At 38.4% G+C, this 22212-nt stretch overlaps 2 protein-coding genes across 2 annotated transcripts in view; both read right to left on the reverse strand.

The window, feature by feature from the left end:
* The window catches only part of LOC141444506 (uncharacterized), a 25364-nt gene extending 22988 nt beyond the window's left edge, over window positions 1-2376 (reverse strand). The window contains exons 1-2 of the mRNA XM_074110054.1: window positions 2352-2376; window positions 606-926 (exon numbers count right to left, since the gene is read on the reverse strand). Of these exons, the coding sequence (XP_073966155.1) occupies window positions 606-905 (300 nt within the window). The 5' untranslated portion in view covers window positions 906-926; window positions 2352-2376. The remainder of the gene's footprint in view (window positions 1-605; window positions 927-2351) is intronic.
* Window positions 2377-3758: 1382 nt separating this feature from the next.
* Window positions 3759-21485, reverse strand: LOC141444730 (uncharacterized). Its single transcript, XM_074110346.1, is given in 13 exon segments — window positions 3759-3802; window positions 3805-3898; window positions 4950-5045; window positions 6237-6338; window positions 7102-7236; window positions 8344-8452; window positions 11626-11744; window positions 14117-14246; window positions 16632-16706; window positions 19170-19300; window positions 20210-20698; window positions 20953-21084; window positions 21283-21485. Coding segments are annotated over 13 exon segments (1764 nt in total). The 5' UTR covers window positions 21391-21485.
* Between the last annotated feature and the right edge of the window lie 727 nt (window positions 21486-22212).

Consider the following 22212-nt stretch of genomic DNA (forward strand, 5'->3'; position numbering starts at 1 on the left):
CCATTTTAATACTAGACTTAATAAATTCCTATAGGTATTCCTAAAATTATCGTGGATTCCATTAACACGGTAACAATAGGTTCTAGAACCTAGTGCAAAATCATTTATCTTTTCACATCACTAAATGTCTATGGTCGGGTAAATAAATGGCATCTTATTTACACTTTTCCTGAACTGGATTGACATAAATGGTCTAACCATCTAACGCATAGCATTTAACGCAGTGTTCATCACATAAAACAACCTAGTGCTTAAATGCGAAAGTTTGTATGTTTGTTAGTCACTTCATCACATCTAAACCACTGAACTGATTAGAAGTTCGGTATACAGGCAGTCTCGAGTCCTGAAGAAAACATAGGATAGTTTTTTCCCGGAAAATTGCATGGTTCCCGCAAGATAGCAATAAACAAATTCCGCGCGGAAGTCGCAAGTAACGTATTCATACAAACAACTGCCCCGGCTGGGAATCGAACCTGGGACCTCAAGCTTCGTATTCAGGTTCTCGAAGTTCTTAGCCATAGCCACCTGGTTGTCTATTTCATTTCATATCATTTCATGCCAGTGGTTAAATATGTATTTTCTTTTATTACAATTATTTAACTTACCACATCGCACTGGTAGTAGATTTCCTCGGTAGCCACCTCCTGGTCCTGCAGCTCGCTCTTCACGAGCACCTGGCTCGGCTCCTCCTGCACCTGATAGTCCATTTCTTGAGGAGCAGGCTCTAACTTTATCAACCCCGAATAACTCTTCAGACTCTGAATCAAACTGATGGAATCTATCCGTTTCAGGTTCTTCAGCTTTAATAGTGGTGGTTTCCTGTCATTTTTGGGTTTTAAGTTGATTATCGGTAGTGATGTTTCTTTCGCCGCATGGTTGCAGCTGTGTTCTTGTAAGAGGAGCATGGTTGCGAAGTATTTTGCACACTGAAATGAATTAATTATAAATTTTTGAGCAATTCCTCTATAGGCAATGTTCAATATTATAGTTGCTGACAGCCTAAATTACAATCTATTATTTTTCCCCGAAGACCAACTCATGCTTGACGACTTTTTATCAATGTAAGTCAAAATATCTTTATCCAATTTCACCAGTCCAAAAAAAATCTGTTGAGAAGAACCTGGCAAGAAACTCACAACAGGTATATTATATTTTATACAGATTTACATTATTTAACAACTTGCATTATATATTTTTAACATATACATTTTTGTGTTTGTGTTTTGTTTTTGTTAGTTTGAGAATTGAGGTCTGTATGTTTAAATAGTGAAATATGTAAGAAAAACAATAACCTAATCAACAAAAAGTTAGTAAACCCCCGACTTTGTCACTTAAAAGTTCAATATCTCAACACCGGCGCTGAACCGATTTTGATGAAAACATGTTTTAGAAACATTGCTAGAAAACTTGCTTTCAAATAAAAAAACCAGCATTCAAATCGGACCACCCATTTAAGAGTTATGGTGCCACAGTCTATACACAGCTCTTACACGGGTGGACAGACAGACAGACACAGCAGTCAAACTTATAACACCCCCTTTTTGCATTGGAGTTAAAAGTAGCATGCTATTATTAAGTGCCTCCTCTAGCTGACGCGGATTACCGGAACAGACCACCCATCTAATAAGAGAAATTGTATGAACAGCGCTTGCAATGGATTTTGATACGGCGTGTGTCCCGAGTGGGACCCGCGAGCGTGCGCACACGGCGGGCGTCCGCGTCAGCTAGCGGAGGTACTCAGACCCCTTAATTCTTTTTTTTATTACTTGTTGTGGTGGCAATAGAAATATGAACTATATAAAAAATTTCAGCTGTCTATTGGTTACGGTTCTCGAGATACAGCCCTGTGCCAGACAGGGAGAGAGACAGTATGAGTAGTGTAGCAAGAGTAATAGGTTGGACCATGTATGGTCAAGGTACAGTCATGTTCAGGTATGGAATCCTAAAAGTGAGCTCCTCATGGGATAGTGAAAACTGAATGTACACCTTTGGCCTCATCGTCGCACTTTACCTCAGTGAGATAGGAGTCTCCACGGTCAGTTTTATGTGAAAAAAAACAACGCAATCCATCAATAATTCCGTGAGCTAGGTGTTGATGTATTTTTCTTAAAATAGTGAGACATGCGAGTTTGTATAGTGTACCTTTTGATACTTTGTTGAAGCAGTTAAAATGTACAATTATAGTTAAAACGTCTTTCATATGAACAGTTGTTAGTTCGTGCTGTGCTAGCTAAGCCGGTAAGGAAGGACAATGTACAGACGGAAGTATGACGTTTAGAATAGTAAAGTAAATAAGCAAGTCTGAACTTAACATAAGTGTCATGAAAACGCAATATATTTCAAATACTTACGGCATCGCATTGATAGACTTCGACGTTCCCAATGATCATTTGCCAAATGAATATTTTAGCAACTGCTCGTCTGGAAAATCACTCCGCACTCACAGATAATATACTGAGTTCCTACGTTAGAGTTCTTATCCCATTACAACAGATAATTTATTTGAAGATTTTATTCATATATAATCTGTCCGAAGATACACTTTTTCGAGGATCTGTCGCGTTGCATGCAACAAAATGGCGGACTGTTTTATTTGCGTCGCAAAAACTGACGACGCTGATCGTTTTCAAACTTGCCTTTAGGACTGGGGAATAAGAGTCATGTGTTTCACATTATATTTGACAAACTGCAAATTAAATTGGTAGTTTTAAGAAAGGAAACTACGTCATTCTAATATGAATAGATGTGCCACAGTAAGAAAATAAATCTACCAAAGTGTCTGTTATTGCATGGAATTCTTTATAATAATCGAGAAGACTATATATCCTTTTTTTTTTTAATTGTCATTTTGTGTTTTGAGCTCTTGTTAATTTTTGAAGCTTCTTAGTTTTAATTAATTTACTATTTTACTGATATCAAGTGTCCCGTTACATATATTGTAATAATATATAGCGGCCATCAATTTTATATGCTGTGAGCCGTTGTATGCTATAAATAATGACAGTATCTCTTGATTACGTTAACTTGAAAGTATGATTTTTTCAATACTTCCAGAGGTAGCAGAATTTCAGCTTGATTACACATACACGTCCCTCAGAAATAACCTAAGCAACAAAAGTTAGAAAAACCCCGTACTTTGTCACTTCAAAGTTCAATATCTCAAAAAACAGTTGAACCGTTTGATGAAACATGTCTAAGAACCATCGCTGAAACCGTGCTTTTCAAATAAAAAAACCGCATTGAAATCGGTCCATCCGTTTAAGACCTACGGTGCCACAGACAGACACACAAGCGATCAAACATATAACACCCCTCTTTTTGCGTCGGGGGTTAAAAAGGTCTCGACAGACCAAAAATGATCCTATAAGGGTTCCGTTTCTTCCTCATCCGGTATGAAACCCTACAAAATATTTCCAAGTGAATTGGAACCATCCAAATTTTTAATAAAACACGAAATGCATAAAAAATCACATTTATTCATTAAAAATATACAATACGGTAGACGGTTACACAATATAATCATAATTCCAAGACGCGACTGTACCAATAAATAAATTCCTGTTAAAAAATGACACTTAACTATAACTAACTAAACATCTTCGTGTCACTACGGCTTGTTTTAATCCTTCGTCGAACAATCTACTATTGTCACAAATAACCTTTAGAACTTCTTTTATACATAGGGATTGTTCTCTTTGACACTGTATAATTACAAATTTACAATGTGACAGTTGACGTCAACTCTATTTAGTCTATGGTCATTCGTTTTTATTCCGTCTGTGGCGGTAGGGCGCTGGCATTTGAGGTGGACAGTCTTGACGTGCATTTTCATGGAGTTGGATTGCGAGAAGGCCTTGCCGCAGTGAGGACACACGTAGGGTTTGGAGCCCGTGTGGACCTGGAGACAAAGATGGCGGTTATTTACATATAAGCAAATGATGATATATAAAGGGATGGAAAAGTTGACGGCCCTGGAGGGAAACTTTAGTTTAATCATCTTTACTTAAAAAACAGTCTTTTATATTTAGGACTTTTATAAGAATAAGGACTGCATTGAAAAATTTTCAAAATAGATTTTTTTGTCTTTGTGTATTTTTATTATGTATAGCTTGAATTTTACAGCGCATTTGTTTTTTAGCTGTAATGCTGTGATTTTTTATTGACAAAGAAATAAAAAAAAATTACCTTTTTTTATACGACTGGATGGCAAACGAGCAAGTGGGTCTCCTGATGGTAAGAGATCTCCACCGCCCATGAACATCTGCAACACCCGGGGTATTGCAGATGCGTTGCTAACCTAGAGGCCTAAGATGGGATACATCAAGTGCCAGTAATTTCACCGGCTGTCTTACTCTCCACGCCGAAACACAACAGTGCAAGCACTGCTGCTTCACGGCAGGATTAGCAAGCAAGATGGTGGTAGCAATCCGGGCGGACCCTGCACAAGGTCCTACCACCTACCAGGTACGCAAATTTATAATAAAATAAAATTAACGTTAGATTTTACGCATTTTTTATTTCATTATGATAGTTTAAGTTTATTAACGAAATTTTAACAGATAACCGAGGGGGAGAAAATCCTCGAGTACGAACGGGAAGACGAAGCGTTAGCCTAGGTGATTACGACATCGTAGTAAAATGGATGCAATGGCAAGTTGTCGTTCATTTGCTTTAAGCGGAGGCCTTTGTAGCAGTGGACGTCGTTCGCGCTGATGATGATGATGATGATGAACGAAATTTTATCTTGAATAATGATCCCTATTGATTAGCATAATAAAATAGCAAGTGTTTATTTTTAACTTTTAGCTGGTTCGATTCCCGGGTAGGGTTTCCGGATGAAAATCGATCTAGCTTGGTCTTATCTCAGGGAAAGCGCTGTTACTGAGTTTTAGCCCGAGCTCAGTCGCCCTGGTACTGGAACTTATCGGGCATATTAATGTGCGTCTTACCCGATCGTGCCTGTTGAGGGCAGCCTTGTGTTTGAACGCTTTAGGGCAATGCGTGCACTTGAAGGGACGCTCGCCTGTGTGCGTACGGAGATGGATCTGAAAAAAGTCAATACGGTATTTGACCATTTTGTATATGTTTTATAAATTAAAACTACACAATGCCTGTTATCGAATAGAAAAACAATTTTTAAGCTACCTTCACAAATAACAAAGTTATAAAGGTTTGAAATTCAAGTTTAGACAGAGAAAGACATACTGGCATGTGACGTCACACGCCAGTACCGCCATACTTGCTGCATAGAGAAAAGCGTTTGAGAAAGAGACAGGTATATAGATTTTTCAAAAAATCACTTTAAATCCAATTTTCAACCGATTGAAATTTTCTCTTCGCTAAACACTATCTGTATACCTATATTTTCATAATAATATTAAGATATGGCACAATCAGGAGTTGTCAAATACCGTATTGTCACTTCACTATGTGAGCGTTCAAGTATTTCGTAACGCAATTTGGGGGGGGGGGGGTCTTGTAAACCGTTACATACCTACATACCAAATGTCATGACTCTAGCCCAGCGGTTGTTGTTTCGAGATTTTATCCCTATCCCGTGGGAAAAGCGTAATGTTATAATAGATGTCCAGCTATAGGCAGAGTGGTTCGTATTACAATGTCATTAATGTCTAATTTTGTCAAAATCACGCGTCTTCGTGGTTGGCACTAGGTATATCTACATACCAAATTTCATCCAAATCCGTCCAGCTCTGGTGAAAGAGTAAGAAACATACATACACACACACACACACGCACGCACGCACACAATGTTGCCGCTATAACAACAAACGTGATTCTTTTGTCGTTTTTTGCTCGATATTAATACCGACAACATGTATTTTAAATATTCACAGAATATTTAGTTGTATATGCACTTTAAAAATAAACGATTAAATTAAAATAAAATAAATAACTAAGGGGGGGCTCCCATACAGTAAACGTGATTTTTGCCGTTTTTCGCTAATATACAATAGTATAGTATAATAGTATAGCGTAAGTATAATAGTATAGTTAGTAATAGTATAGTAGGTTGCCTAGAAGAGATCGCTCTAAAGCGATAAGGCCGCCTATTGCTTACCTTAAAAATCTCTATGTATATACTTGTGTTCTCTGTACTGTTTACTGTATTGGTGTGCAATAAAGAGTTATTGTATTGTATTGTATTATATAGTATGGAACCCTTTGTGCGCCAGTCCGACTCTTATCTATTTTACCTATCTATTATGGCGTCCTACCTGTAACAGTTGGTAGACGCTGAACCGCTTAGGGCACTCGCTGCACTGATAGGGCTTCTCCCCCGTATGGGTTCTTTGGTGGCAAATCAACGTCGCATTTGACTGTAACAAAAATAAGTTTTTGGTAAAAAAACATTTTTAATACAAGCTTTTTTTTGACTTACTTTTTGCTGGCTGTACCTGTATTGTCACCCAAACTACATTGGAATACCAAATTTCAAGTCGACGCCGTTAACCGTTGAAGAGTTCCGTCCTGCGGAGACGACCCTGGCCGGACTACCAGGATGTCACTATCAGATTATTGTATTGTCACTAGATTTACATAAGTTTACCAAACTTTAAGTCAATCTGACTAAATACTGAAAGTGGATCAAATTTAACTTGCAAGATTTTACCCAAATATATAAATAAACAAATAAACGAAAAGGGCAAGTTAAATAAAAGCTTGTAAAAAAACACATTACATATTTTTTTATCATTACATTTAGCTGTTCCTATAGGAATTTCCAAAAATTACACTTAAAATTAAACTAATATCAAGAGATACTAAATGAGACAAGATGAGATCAAGTGAGACTAGATGAGTAAAAGTGAAACTAGGTGAAAATATGCGAGACTATATGAAGTCAAGTATGATTAGATGAGATCAAGTAAGGCAAGTAGGCTAGGTGAGATCAAGTAAGACTAGGTGAGATTATGTGAAACTAGGTATATGAGATCAAATGATACCATATGAGATCAAGTGAGATCAGATGAAATCAAGTGTTAACCAGATGAGATCGAGTGAGACCAGATGAGATCAAGTGAGACTAAACGAAACGAGACGAAACTAAATAACGTAACACAAGTGTTCGGGATCACTCACGATGCACTTTTTGCCGCATATCTCGCAGACGACCCGGTCGGCGGTGTGGTCGCGCCCCCCCGCGGGCTTCACTTGCAGATGCACGCGTTGGTAGTGCACCGCGAACGATTTGCCGCTTGCGAACGTGCGGTCGCACTGCAACGAAACAACACACAATCGTAAACACGTCTCTTATCTCGCTCCAACAGATATTTGGATGAAGTAACACAGGCAATACAACTAGCTGTAAGAAATGAGTGCTCAATTATGCAACACCTAATTAAAAATACCCTTTCACTGGCTAGCTATAATTACTACCATAGTCTTAAGGAAATACTAACAAATTTTGATCAAGTTGTCTGAATAAATAAATTATTATTAATATTATTATAATACGTTGAGCACATACGAGACAGACTTTTCAGATTGTTTGTTATTATTCCGTTTGTTTGTGTGAAGCTTCATCCAGATTCTTTTATATAATTTAATTAGGGCTTAACTAAAAGACAGGTAAAATAATCGCTCATTTAGGTATCAGCCAATCGCAAGCAAGAACGCAACGTCAAAAAAAACCTCACGATACTAACGCCATCTAGCGGTATCTCGCCTGTGTTTTAAACAAAACAAACAAACAATATTTATTAACAGAAACATATTTGATACAATACAGAACATATCTATCAGACTCCAAACTAGGCTGAGCCTGTATCTTGGACGTCTGCGAGTGCGAATAACAGATTTGTATAGCTTTAGAATTAAGCGACAACATGCAGGAAAATAATAATAAAATAATAAAAAAATAAAAAATACAAATTGCACACAAAACAACCGGCAAAAAAGTAAAACTACGTTAATACTATGTGTGTATGTTTGCTGTGTGCTGAGTGGTGTGTGTGTGTGGTGTGTGTGTGTGTGTGTTGTTGTGTGTGTGTACGTGTGTGTCTTCACGCTTGTATTTTGACTTGTTCCTGGAGTATTTAGTAATTTACCTCACACAATTGCAACCAAATTTTTCCGTTCTTTTAGCCCTCTTTTTATGATTTTGTCTTTTATATTTTTAAATGAAATTAAAAATATTTATTTCGGACTCAGGAACATAATTAGTTTTAATGATTCTCTAAATTTTATAAACTTCGTATAAGTACTACAAGAAACAGCTTGAGCCGTTCAGTAGTTTAAATAAAACAACTCAGTTTTATTAATAAAAAGACTCGAACCTCCAGTCCCCATTTTAGAGTCGAGTCGTCTAAAATTGAGTCTTACCTCTTCGCACTTGACGTTTTCATCCTTCATATTCATTTTCAGGTGTACCTTCAGATGTTCCTTTAACGCTTCTTCGGAGTCAAAACCCTCACCGCATGACGGGCATGGCCTGCAATTTCAATATTTATTAAAAAAAACGGCCAAGAGCGTGTCGGACACGCCCAAGATAGGGTTCCGTAGCCATTACGAAAAAAAAAAAAAAAATAATATTATTTGTGCGTTATAACACAATTAAAACACTTACTACAGTCTTATAATCTATTAGAAAAAGAGCGTATCTTCACGGCACTTACGTCCTTTTGTTGAGAAGCGCAGTTTTTCGGCAATAACTCAAAAACGGTATCCGATCATGTTGAAACCAATTTTCGTTGAAAGTATTTATTAAGCGTTACCTTTCCATATTTTTTGGACAACCGGTTTACAAGATAGAGGGACAGGAGGAGAGAGGAGAGGAGTTGGGGGGGGAGGGTTTTTGCTACTTTGGGAGCGATTATTTCCGGAAATCTTCACTTAATCAAAAAACTTTTTGAGAAACCTTACTATCTTTTCAAAAGAGCTGTCGAACTATGTGCGAGTTAATATTATTTTTTTCAATTTCTGTTACCTGTATGGAGTGTCCCCCCCCCCCCTTAGAAATATTATTTTTGTAATTTAACTACAAAACTAAATAGCGGCTTTGACAAGACATCTGTACTCCGAATTTCATTGATATACATCTTGTAAATCTGTACAAATTGTAAATCTGTTTAAAAAAAATTACCTCGTTGAGTTTCTTGACGGATTCTTCTCAACAGAGATTTTTCCGAACCGGTAGATCTTTTTTTGACATTCATAAATGTTTGTTTTAGCCTAAATTGAATAAAGATATTTTGACTTTGACTTTGTAGTTTTCGAGTAAAATGCCTGTGACATACGGACAGACCGACAGACAGACAGACGGTTTTGACGAAACTACAAGGGTTCCGTTTTTGCCATTTTGGCTCCCGGAACCCTAATAAATGAAGCATTTCTATTGGCTCATGAAAAACACATTCGTCACAACACATCCACCCACATCACTGATGGAAACAGAGTCTGACGCTGTCATATATAAATCTTGACACCAAATTTATGCGAGACTATTAAAGACCTCCGTCTTGAGGGGAGGGGGAATGAGGGATTCATCATCCCAGCCTATATACGTCCCACTGCTGGGCACAGGCCTCCTCTCGGAACAAGAGGGCTTGGGCCATAGTTCCCACGCGGGCCCAGTGCGGATTGGGAACTTCACACGCACCATTGAATTGCTTCGCAGGCTTGTTGCAGGTTTCCTCACGATGTTTTCCTTCACCGCAAAGCTCGTGGTAAATTTCAAATGTAATTCCGCACATGAATTTCGAAAAACTCAGAGGTGCGAGCCGGGGTGAATGAGGGATTATTTATATTTATTTATTGTTATAAAAGACAGGCGAAAAATCGGTAGATGGCGTTAGTATGGGGTTTTTTGACGTTACGCAAAAATAAAACAAAACAAAACCGGCCAAGTGCGAGTCGGCCTCGCGCACGAAGGGTTCCGTACCATTATCTATACAACATTAGAAATCAACAAAGAAACGGCAAAACAATCACGCTTGTTGTATGGGAGCCCCCTTAAATATGTTTTATTATGAAAATACAAACTGAAATATAGATCCACAGAAAAACCAGAAAAATAAGACCATCACTGGGAATCGAACCCAGGAAAAAAAAATTGAAAAAAAAAATTGTAGCCATAGTAATACATAATCTATGAAAATTTAAAGTGTCTAACTATTACGACTCAAGAGATAGACTTCTGTGACAGACAGACAGCGGAGTCTCAGTAATAGGGTTCCGTTGGCACCCTTCGGGCACGGAACCCTAAAAGAGCAAAGAAAAAAAAGAAAGAAAAAGAGAAAAGAAAAAAGCTTGCGATTGGCTCATTTAGTCATTAGGGGAAACAATAACGTACAACTCGGAATGTACGCGCAATAATGTACGACTTGATAATCCGAAGCATTATTGCTTCCGATTATCACGCCGTACATTATCATGGTCGCGCATTATCAGGGCGTACAAAATATTTGCGCGCGCTGTAATGTACGTAGTGATAATGTACGGCGTGATAATCCGAATCCAAACGATTCGAATGAATGGACATTTTTTCGCCGCGGATCGAGCGAGCGCAGCGAGCGAGATCGATATAGTCGGAGCAGATCTGACCCGGCTGGGTTAGGTTGAAGGGCGAGGGCGTGCAAAAATCTTTTATTGTCATGCTTGCTATTTGATACTATTAAATGGCAAACGCCCAGCTATTTATATAAAAAACTCGTTTGGTCCTCCTCCAGGCGTTTAATTCGTGATTCGCGTAAGGCGGTGATATGCGTGCCCAGGCACAAGACTGTCGCTTTCAGGGGGTGTTTCAGATACCAATCCACTAAGTGCTGGATAATATCCCCCCACCACTCCGAAACATTGAGTCAAAATCAAACTTTCGTTTTTAAGCTCAGATTGCACTTATTGTCTCTCCAGAGACTCGTATCTTGAACTTTTCTGAACCCCCTTCACCTCACACCTCACACTTTTTTCTTTTTTTCTAACATTTTAAATAATAATAATAAGTACTTAAATAAATTTTGCTACTGTACGATCCCACTGAATAATAAAACTCATTTGATGACGAGATTGGGCTGAGTTTATCACGTTGGTCGGCGTCCTTACTCGGTATGGGTACTGGCAGAATACCAGCGCTGCGGCTTACCGCAGCACAATGCTGAGCCAGCGCCTGTTCTTCAGTGCATCACATGGCTTCTCATTTATGTGTCTGATCTGTTTAATTGTTATTTAATTTATGTTTTTATTTAATTGTTAGTTTATTACTCTTTAGCTACTAAGCCATGTCTTTGTTTTGAAGAATAAAGATTATATCTATCTATCTATCTATCAAATCGTAAGGCATGATAATCGGAAACATAATGCTTCGGATTATTCACGTCGTACATTATTACGCGTACATTATTGGTTCCCTGCTAGTTCGGTACGAGGTGATAATGCACGGCATGATAATTCGTGCACATAAGCACGGATTATCAGGCCGTGCATTATTAGGCGTGCATTAACAAGTCGTACACCCGTCATTAGCCGATTGCAAGCAAAACCGTTACGTCAAAAGAATCTCACGATACTATCATTTGAGGATATTTCGCTTGTCTTTTAGCCCTCATTAGGTCCTTTTTAAAGTCAATTGTTCCTTTGGATAATTAAGAAATGTCAAAGTAATTTTACCTCAATTCGGGATTGCACGCATTGTCCTCGGCCCTGCTGATGTGTCTGTTTAGCGCGTCTAAACTCCTAAACTGGACGCCGCACAGTACACACGGGAAGTCGTACTTCACTTTGCCGGCCTAAAAAAAAACATTTTCCACTTATCATGCCCGTAAACTTATATATGCTGGGTCTAGGCAACATCATCATCATCATCAGCCCGAAGACGTCCACTGCTGGACAAAGGCCTCCCCCTTAGAACGCCACAACTCGCCACTTGCATCCACCGGTTTCCCGCTACTCTCACGATGTCGTCAGTCCACCTGGTGGGAGGCCTGCCAACGCTTCGTCTTCCGGTTCGTGGTCGCCACTCGAGGACAACATAAAATGACGTTTTATGCTTTAGTGCATAAAGTAAAATCCTCGTCTAAGACCAATGCCATAAACACTTGCAACCAGCAACAGCCTGCAACTTGACATGTGTTTATAATGTACTAGCTTTTGCCCGCGGCTTCGCCCGCGTGGGATTCGGTTATCGCGCGCGCCCTCGGGAACTGTGCATTTTTCCGGGATAAAAAGTAGCCCACGTCACTCTCTGGCCCATAAACTATCTCTATGCCAAAAATCACGTCGATCCGTCGCTCCGTTTCGACGTGAAAGACGGACAAACATACAAACACACACTTTCGCATTTATAATATTAGTATGGATTTTTCCTAAAGTTAATAAATAAACACACTCGCTATGGTCGTCACAAAACTGACCCATATTTTTTTTATGAAATTAAATACATTTTGAAAGAAAAAGTACACTTTTTGCAAACACCCTCAAATGGCTATAAAAAACCCGATTGCCAATCCCTTGATTATTCCGGTCCTGGGGGGCTACTATGAAAATCAAAGATCATAAATTAAAATAAATAAATAAATATCACGGGACAATTCACACCAATTGACCTAGTCCCAAAGTAAGCTTAGCAAAGCTTGTGTTATGGGTACTAAGCAATGGATAAATATAATTATTTAGATAGATACATACTTAAATACATATTAAACACCCAAGACCCGAGAACAAACATTCGTATTAATCATACAAATATCTTCTGCCCCGACACGGGAATCGAACCCGGGACCTCAAGCTTCGTAGTCAGGTTCTCTAACCACTAGGCCATCTGGTCGTCATATTGTACCGTCCCTTTCGCTCTCGTATTAAATAACTCGCCGTTACCCGGGACCCAAAATAAAAATTACCCTATGAACGATAACTATCTTCGGAACTCAAACTATCTGTATACCGAATTTCATCTAAATCGGTTCAATGGTTTAGACGTGATGAAGTAACAAACAGACTTACAAACTTCCGCATTTAAAATATCGAGAAAAACTAACATAACCTAACCAGCAACAAGTTGAAAAACCCCCGGCTTTGTCACTTCAAAGTTCAATATCTCAAAAACGGCTAAACCATCATGGCTAGAAAACCTGATTTCAAATTACGAGTAAAAAGAACCTCATTCAAAATACGGTGCCACAGACAGACAGATAGTCACACCGTTCAAGCTTATAACACCTCTTTTTTGCGTCGGGGGTTAAAAAATGCAACGTTGCCAGCTCAGCAGCTTAAGCGTCAGCGAGACAGCAAGGGATGTTCGAATTTGACACTTCGTATTATAAGGTCTTGCTACCCTGCCCTTTACCCAGTGGCGTGCCTAGGGTATCAGACTATGGCAAGCCGAGAGATATGATTAAGTATTTTTTTATAATTTATTGTACCTACATCCATCTTGTTGCCGTAAACTTCAATCTTCAGTTTGGACGAGCTTACCAAAGCGCACTGAAGGCATGCTATTACTGGATAGAATTTTACAGACATACACTTGGAGTCCACACAAGGGACAATTTGGTCCGTTTCCGAACTCATTCTCTCCCACAGGCACTGCACTTTACACCGCACTAAAACCAGAATACCTAAGCACTTATTTATTATTTGAAATGATTATAAATAAAAATAAATAACGCTACGCTACGGCCCACGGTTCGAAATAAACAATCATGAAGTTAGTTACAAGTTATTCATCTCGCCCGCGCACTCGCGTTCCAAACCAAACGCAACAAACTTCACACCGTAAGCCAGATTCAAAATTGCAAAGAAAGTGCTACATATGTGCTACATATACATAGATATTTGCAAAACTAACGTTTCCCTAAGTATGAAGAGAGCGTTCGGAAGCCCCGTAAAAGCCCACGAGAGCGAGCGAGATGTCATGCTATTTACAATGTACGCCACTATCGCCGCGTAGACTCGCCGCGCCGCCGCCGGCCGCCGGTCGCAATCAGCGCCACTACATTAGCCATGCGGCGGATTACGCAATTTTTAGTTTACGTAAAATAAAGCGCGCTAAATTATTAAAGTGATTTTATTAGAACTTTTTTTTTTCTAGTTTGGACGTTGTTCGGTTTATAAGGCAAGCCCGGCTTTTGGGCTTCTATGTAAGGATCGCCACTGCCTTTACCTGGTCTCTATGCGCCTTCTTCCGATGCATTGCCAGCCCGTACTCCCCAATAAAGGAGTCCCCGCAGAGCTCGCAGCAGTGACCCGACGGATGTTGGAGCCGCACGTGCGTCAAATGACTAGTGGATTTACTGAAATAGAGAATCCATACCAATATTACAAATGAAGCCGTGGCGGCCTAGTGGTTTGACCTATCGCCTCTCAAGCAGAGGGTCGTGGGTTCAAACCCCGGCTCGCACCTCTGAGTTTTTCGAAATTCGTGTGCGGAATTACATTTGAAATTTACCACGGGCTTTGCGGTGAGGGAAAACATCGTGAGGAAACCTGCACAAACCTGCGAAGCGATTCAATGGTGCGTGCGAAGTTCCCGATCCGCACTGGGCCCGCGTGGGAACTGTGGCCCAAGCCCTCTTGTTCTGAGAGGAGGCCTCTGCCCTGCAGTGGGACGTATATAGGCTGGGATGATGATGATTATAAATGCGAAAGTGTGTTTGTATGGTTTGGGCATATTGAGAGAATGAATCAAAACAGATTGACTATATACCTTCCGCCGCCTAACTTTGCCTAAAAGTTCATTGCCCCGACTAGTACCACAAAAACTATAAAGGTATAATTCCAATAATTTAATAGGCACTATAGCGTTAAGCGATTCGAACGCAATCCGGGAGTAACGTAAAGACGTCGCATAAAAAATGTATCTCAATGATATTTCTGTGAAAATAGTACATTAAAAGTATTATAACCCATATATATTTACCCCCTTATTCATAAAACTTAACAAGCCTATGTTAACTATTAAATGCTTTGTCCCTTTCTAACAAATACAAATGTCGAAGTGACAGATAAGGACAAACGAATTTTAGCGGCATTTTAACTAAAATAGGTTTGATTGTCGTTTATGAATAAGGGCGTTAGAATGGGCTAATTATTAGCTTTCATTTAATTCCCATATTGTTACAATACAAAATATATTTTTTTATTCCTTCGCCATATTTTTTTTCGCAGACGCCATATTGAAATATTATATACCCTATGTCACTCCGACAGTTATGACGAATCCAATGATACCTCATATGTTACAATCCGTCCAGCCGTTTAGGCCGCAGCGAGGACCAAAGAAATGGACATACATACCCACATACATACTTACATACATACGCTCGAAAAACATAACCCTCCTTCGGGCAGTCGGGTAAAAAATGAGTCAAAACTGAGTATTAAGTAATGAACTTTTAGGCAGATTTATATGGCGCGTCTATAAGACGAGCGTGAATGGAACGTTGGAAGAGGAAGGCCTAGACGAACGCACCACGATCAAATCGGGGACGTTCTGAAGAAAGGTCGGGTCAGGAGTACTCTAAACCGACGTCATCATCATCATCATCCCAGCGTATATACGTCCCACTGCAGGGCAGAGGCCTCCTCTCAGAACAAGAGGACTTGGGCCATAGTTCCCACGCGGGCCCAGTGCGGATTGGGAACTTCACACGCACCATTGAATTACTTCGCAGGTTGTGCAGGTTTCCTCACGATGTTTTCCTTTACCGCAAAGCTCGTGGTAAATTTCAAATGTAATTCCGCACATGAATTTGGAAAAACTCAGAGGTGCGAGCCGGGGTTTGAACCCACGACCCTCTGCTTGAGAGGCGATAGGTCAAACCACTAGGCCACCACGGCTTCAAACCGACGTGCATGCATGAAATGATTGATGGATGTAGAGGAAGCGAGAGTTGTATGCCAGGATCGTAGCAAGTGGAAGGATGTAGTATCTGCCTACCCCGTTGGGAAAGAGGCATGATTTGATGTATGTACGTTATATGTGTGTGTTTGTATGTTGCCGTCTTTCACGTCGAAACGGAGCGACGGATCGACGTGATTTTTGGCATAAGAGAGACATAGGCTACTTTTTATTCCGGAAAAATGCACAGTTCCCAAGGGAACAGCGCGCGATAACCGAATGCCACGAGGGCGAAGCCGCGGGCGAAAGCTAGTATGATAGTGTATCATACTATATGTGTGGTATAATAGTGTTTCATCTCCCTTGCTACGGCTTGGATCTAATTTCAGCAATGGTAGTTAATAAAACATGCCTTGACAGTAAATAAATAAAAATCAAGGTAGTTTTGAAGGACGGTTAAAATTTATTAATGATTTGTGGGTAGTTTTGTTTTGTTTGATAAGGGAGTTACAGTGACAATTTAAAACGGTGGTTGTGGTTCGTTAGTCTAACAACTGGTAGCATGGTGTGCGGTTGTGTCACTCTTAAAAGATGAGCTCTGGTTGAGTTCGAAACGCGTCAGTGTAGTGTGGTGGTGGTGATAGATGGGTTTGTGTGATTTGTGTGTGTTCTTACAGTGTGGAGGTGGAGGAACTGCATGAACACGCATATTTTGCATAAGCTTAGCTATCGTAAGGTCGCGGGTGAGCAAGGAAATTATTTTAGTTCATTTATTAATTAGATATTTTTTCCCTTTTTCAACCAGCACTCTTATCTGCCAACGAAATTAGAAACTTACGAGAACGTAGCGCCGCATATTTTGCACACGTATCTGAAACCGAGATGCCATTTGCTGTGCTCTTTTGCTCTGTAACTGAAAAAAAAAAGAAACATGAAACACTATGAACATAGGCTTAATACAGTGTTATTTTTGATATATGTTTACTTTTAGGGATTCAACAGGTGAAATAGAGTATCAGAGCCGTCAGACATTTCTTTTTTTCGAAAACACAAACTGAGACATGGATGCACAGAAAAACCACAAAAGAGACCAGCGCTGGAAATCGAATTCAGGTCCTCAGCAATCCGTGCTGCGTGCTATAACCCCTACACCACCGCTGGACAGGAATCTAGACACGAATTTTTCCTATGCATACATATCTCAGGTTGCTTATTTCTACTACGCTACTTATGCAGCACGCAGCACGGATTGCTGAGGACCTGGGTTCGATTCCCAGCGCTGGTCTCTTTTCCTGGTTTTTCTGTGCATCCATGTCTCAGTTTGTATTTTCGATATGGTTTCACGGGATACCCGTAAAAGTAACAAATTTGGAGTTGAAATAAAAAATACAAAAAGACTCCAAAAAAACAATCATAATTACTTTTTTTTTCATGGACTATAACTGGGCTATTAATGGCTATTATGTAGTATTAGTATGCTCTTTCAACACCTGCAAAGTGCAAACCAACTAAGTTTGGTCACTATTATTACTCGTATGTAGGTATAGTCATGGCCTACCAACCCCTACAAGCTATATTTAATACTAAAAAACAGCAATAGATGGCACTACCATTAACGTTTGTAAATTATAAAATGTGAACAAGCCGAATTAAATAGAAATATTGAGATTAAAATAAAGACTAGCATATTTTATAAACACAACTTCACATCAACCTTAATTCAACTCCTTAATTTGAAGATAAGAAACACCCTAAAAATAATAAATGGAGAATACGAAAGTATAGGCTACATGTGGCTACATTTCAGCTATGGGGCTTTCTTAGTGTTTTGCAATTGTGACGCTAGATGGCGAATAACGCTTGCTGGGCTTGCCCCGCGCTTGCACACATTCGTCGAAACTATTTGAGAGAAACATGCCATTCTCTTCTAACGACGTAAATAAGACAGAGACATCATGCGTATCTCTAGTCGTCTAGGCTCAGTTGGTGAGCTTGTTGGTTGTTGTCAGTGTACCGTATCCTTAGTGTCTCACTAGATGGCAATACGTGTTATTTGTGTTCTCACTGGTGCCATCTATTGGAAAATCGAAGTAGAAAAATAGCCAGTTGAATAGCCAGTATTAGGGTGATACCATTTGCTTGTACTAGGTGGTGTCTCTGTGGTATAGTTTACTATATACCATAGTAACATTTTCTATTTATTTTAGATTTGAAAACATCAGGTATTTTACTGGTGATGCGGATGTCTATGGGCGACGGTAATCTCTTAACATCAGATGAACAGTCTGCTTGTCTGCTATTGGTAATAAGTAACAGTATGTAATAAATGTAGTAAGTAAATGTAGCATGACATTTAAAAAGAGACTGATCAGATGCACATATTGTAGGAATGACAATTTCACTATGATTTTTTATACGAAAAGGTTTCACAGTGGATCACGATTCAGTTAGTTCAAGTGTACACAAATATTCAACCTTACTACATATACAATATGGTACAAAATCATTTGAATTCGTTAAAAATATAATTCGTTTTTAAATGAATCCCTCATAGGTAAACATTTAAAACTATGATTTATTTTGTTGTATGTAGCACATCTAAACTCGCGGGGCCTGGAAAAGGGTAATGCTAGTAGTCACATAGCGGGTCTGTGTGTATACGTTTAATAATAATAATAAATAAATATCATGGGGCACTTGACACCAATTGACCTAGTCCCAAACTAAACAAAGCTTGTACTATGGATACTAGGCAACGGGTAAACATACTTATACCGATAAGCACATACTTAAATACATATTAAAATTCCAAGACCCGAGAAAAAACATTTGCATTATTCATACAAATTTCTGCCCTGGTTGGGAATCGAACCCGGGATCTCAAGCTTTACAGTCAGGTTCTCTAACCACTTGGCCATCCGGTTGTCAAAGGTTGTCGGATCGTATAATAAGTTGTTTTTTTTTACAAAAGTCACAATAAAAATGTCAAAGGCGTATTATAAAGTTAATGATTATATCATGGACAGGGATATTTGGAAATAATTCCGATCCGCATTAGCAATCCCTTCAAATAGCGAACCTACTGTGATAAAAATAAAGCTGTGTTAAAAATAAAGTTGTGTTAAATACTTGTGATGTATACATGTCATTTAATAATATTGTAAATCTGTTTTAAAAAAAATATATATATACCTCGTTGAGTTTCTTGCCGGATTCTTCTCAGCAGAGGTTTTTCCGAATCGGTGGTGGATTTTTTTTGACATTCATAAGTGCTTGTTGTAGCCTAGATTGAATAAAGATATTTTGACTTTGACTTTGACTTTGATGTATTGACCCCTGTACATTCTAGCTATTTGAGACAAGATATGTTTGTTACCTGGACTTGGCGACGTGGTCGCACTTCCGGCAGACGTACTTGCGCTCGTGTGACGTCACCACGTGCGAGCGCAGCGCGCGCGCGCTCGGCCAGCGCGTGTGGCACACCTCGCATGCGTACGAACCGCTCATCTGACACACGCAGACATTTCTAATCAAAGGCGGGTTAGGCTGCGTTTTCACCAAAAAAAATTTTTTTTATTCGACTGTCTAATGGGTCTCCTGATGGTAGGAGATCACCACCACCCATAAACATCTGCACTGGGGTATTGCAGATGCGTTGCCAACCTAGAGGCTAAGATGTAAAAATGTGCGAGGTGTGTTTTTCATGAACCAATAGAAACCTTTCATTTATCTATCATTGCACAGCACTTCTCTGGTGGAAACAGAGCCTTAACCAAAAGACTCATCATCATATCAACCATAATTCCCAGAATCTTTAATCGTTGCAAAACTTCCATTCATATTTTTTCCCAAATGCTTTTTTTTCTATTACTGAGACTCCGCTGTCTGTCTGTCCGTCCTACCGTTTGTCACAGGGCTCTATCTATTATACACTTGAAATTTTGACAGATTATGTATTACTGTGGCCACTATAACAACAAATACTAAAAACAGAATAAAATAAATGTTTGTGGGGGCTCACATACACCAAACGTGATTGTTTTGTGGTTTTTTGCTCAATATGAGTACCGACAGCATGTATCCACTTTAAATATTCACACAATATTTAGTTGTATATTCACTTTAAAAATAGTTAAATTGCAAAAAATTAATATTTAAGGGGAGCTCTCATACAGGAAACGTGATTTTTGACATTTTCTGCTAATATCTAATGTATCAATAATGTTACGGAACCCTTTGTGCGCGAGTCCAACTCACTCATGGCGGGTTTTTTCCAATATGGTTTTTACTGAAACTTATTTGCACCGTAGCATTTTTCATTTCTAATTTGAATCAACACAGAAACAGTGTGGACAGAACTCTGCTAACACAGAGCTCCTTCTTCTATGCTTTTTCGTTTTAAGAGTATAAACTTACCACAGAATGTCTTGCCATGTGATTCCTGTACGTAGAATCTGTTATAAACCCTTTAAAGCATTTGTCACACTTATAAAAAGAATTCAAATAATTAAACGAATTCTTTCTCATAATCACTTCGTTAACTTGTTGCTCTTTAGTCAGTATCACAATATCGATATCATTTATGCTTTCTACAGCGAGATCATCTATTACTTCTTCTGTATCTTTATCAAACTTGAAATCATCATCTTTTTTTAATTTTAAAATTTTCTTTTTACGTTTCCTCTTTACTTTTTTTGCTAACGGTTCCTCATCTGACTCAGATTTTACTTCTACATCTTCTATGTTGTCAACGTTGTCTATGGTGTCTATAAAGTCAGGATCATCAATATTTTCTTCTTTGATTTCTTGATTGCCATCTTCGGCTTGGCATATTATGGTTATTTTGTATGGGAGGGTAAGACCATGTAGATTTCTGTCTATTTTTCTTATATGGTTTGTTGAAAGCTGAAATTCAATTGTTTTTTTATCATCATCATCATCCCAGCCTATGTATGTCTCACTGCTGGGCACAGGCCTCCTCTCAAGGCGAGAAGGCTTGGGCCATAGTTCCTATGCAGGCTTAGTTTTTTATACAAGATGTTAATTAAATAACTAATAAACTCAAACACTCCAACTGATAATAAATTAATTAACTAGTTAATTTTATAATGTTTCTATTGACATCTAGGTCATAAAGTATATTAAAAAAAAAAGCTTACCATATTTTGTTCAGCTAATGCATACTTTAATATTTGCTGTGCATTTTCACATTTTGTCTTAAATAATGCCGATTTATTTAATAAAGCTGCGCACATACTGCATAAGTGCACAGGCAATCCATCTGCAGCCATCTAAAGACCAAGTATAGTATAAATGTTAAGCTATAATTTAATTATACTGGCGAAATATTTACAAGAAAGGAGTGGATATAATTTAGTCATGATTTACATTTTGATGAAATTTTATGTTAATTTAGTAGCTTTAATTACTTATAAATCGGTATTGTAGTAAAAGATAGAATAAACAAAATAAAATATAGTAAAACAAACCTGAGTTCCAGTTACAATTTCATACGAATCTACTAGAGAATGTTTATACATATCGTACAGTTTAGCGTCAGTAATTAAGCATATTCGACATGCAAGTATTTCCTCCATGATTTATAACTACTTTCATACAAAAAACTTAATAAAATTACGATTTAATTGTACAAAAAAATCTATGAAGCTTTTTTTTACAAGCTGACGGCACAAACAATTTTTTGACAGACAAAAAATGTTACCATGGTATTATTAAAATTTCTACTAGATGATTTCTGTCATGAAGTTCGATTTTAAAACAGCGCCATCTATGAAATTTAAATGAATCAAATTGATTTATTTAAGAATGGAAAATCCTTATATAATGTTCTTTTGGATCGCTAGGCGGTATAATCTTTCTTATCAATCCTGGCGCTAAATATCAATTTTGTTCAGCTCTGCGTGAAATCAGACGTGTATTAAATAATGATGCAAGAGGTCAACCCATCATAGCCCTTTAGGATCTTAAGTTTAGGTTGACAATGCGTCTGCAATCCCTTGAATTCCTGCGATGTGACGGATGTCTATGGTTGGTCAGTGATATTCTGTTATATTAGCTCGTTTTATTAATTCTTTAAAGTAACCGTTCACAAAAATAACAGGACAATTTAATTGCATCTTGTATTTATTACAAAATAATACGGGTAATTATCTGATTTTGATGACCATTAAAAGATACAACCATATGCCATTGTTAATAGACGAACAAATTGTTTTTAATAGAATCCGTTCGACCTCAAAAATGTTACAATTGAGTGGGTTGAACCGGCAATTCTTTCAGCTGTCACACTTACACGTTAGCCATTGCATCATTTAAAACTAATCAATTGCTCTCGTTTCGAGATCAATAGATCAATGTCCTAGAAAAAATGGAATATACGGATTTAATGAATGGAATTT

The sequence above is a fragment of the Choristoneura fumiferana genome, chromosome 30 (genome assembly GCF_025370935.1).
Source record: "Choristoneura fumiferana chromosome 30, NRCan_CFum_1, whole genome shotgun sequence".
Lineage (NCBI taxonomy): Eukaryota > Metazoa > Arthropoda > Insecta > Lepidoptera > Tortricidae > Choristoneura > Choristoneura fumiferana.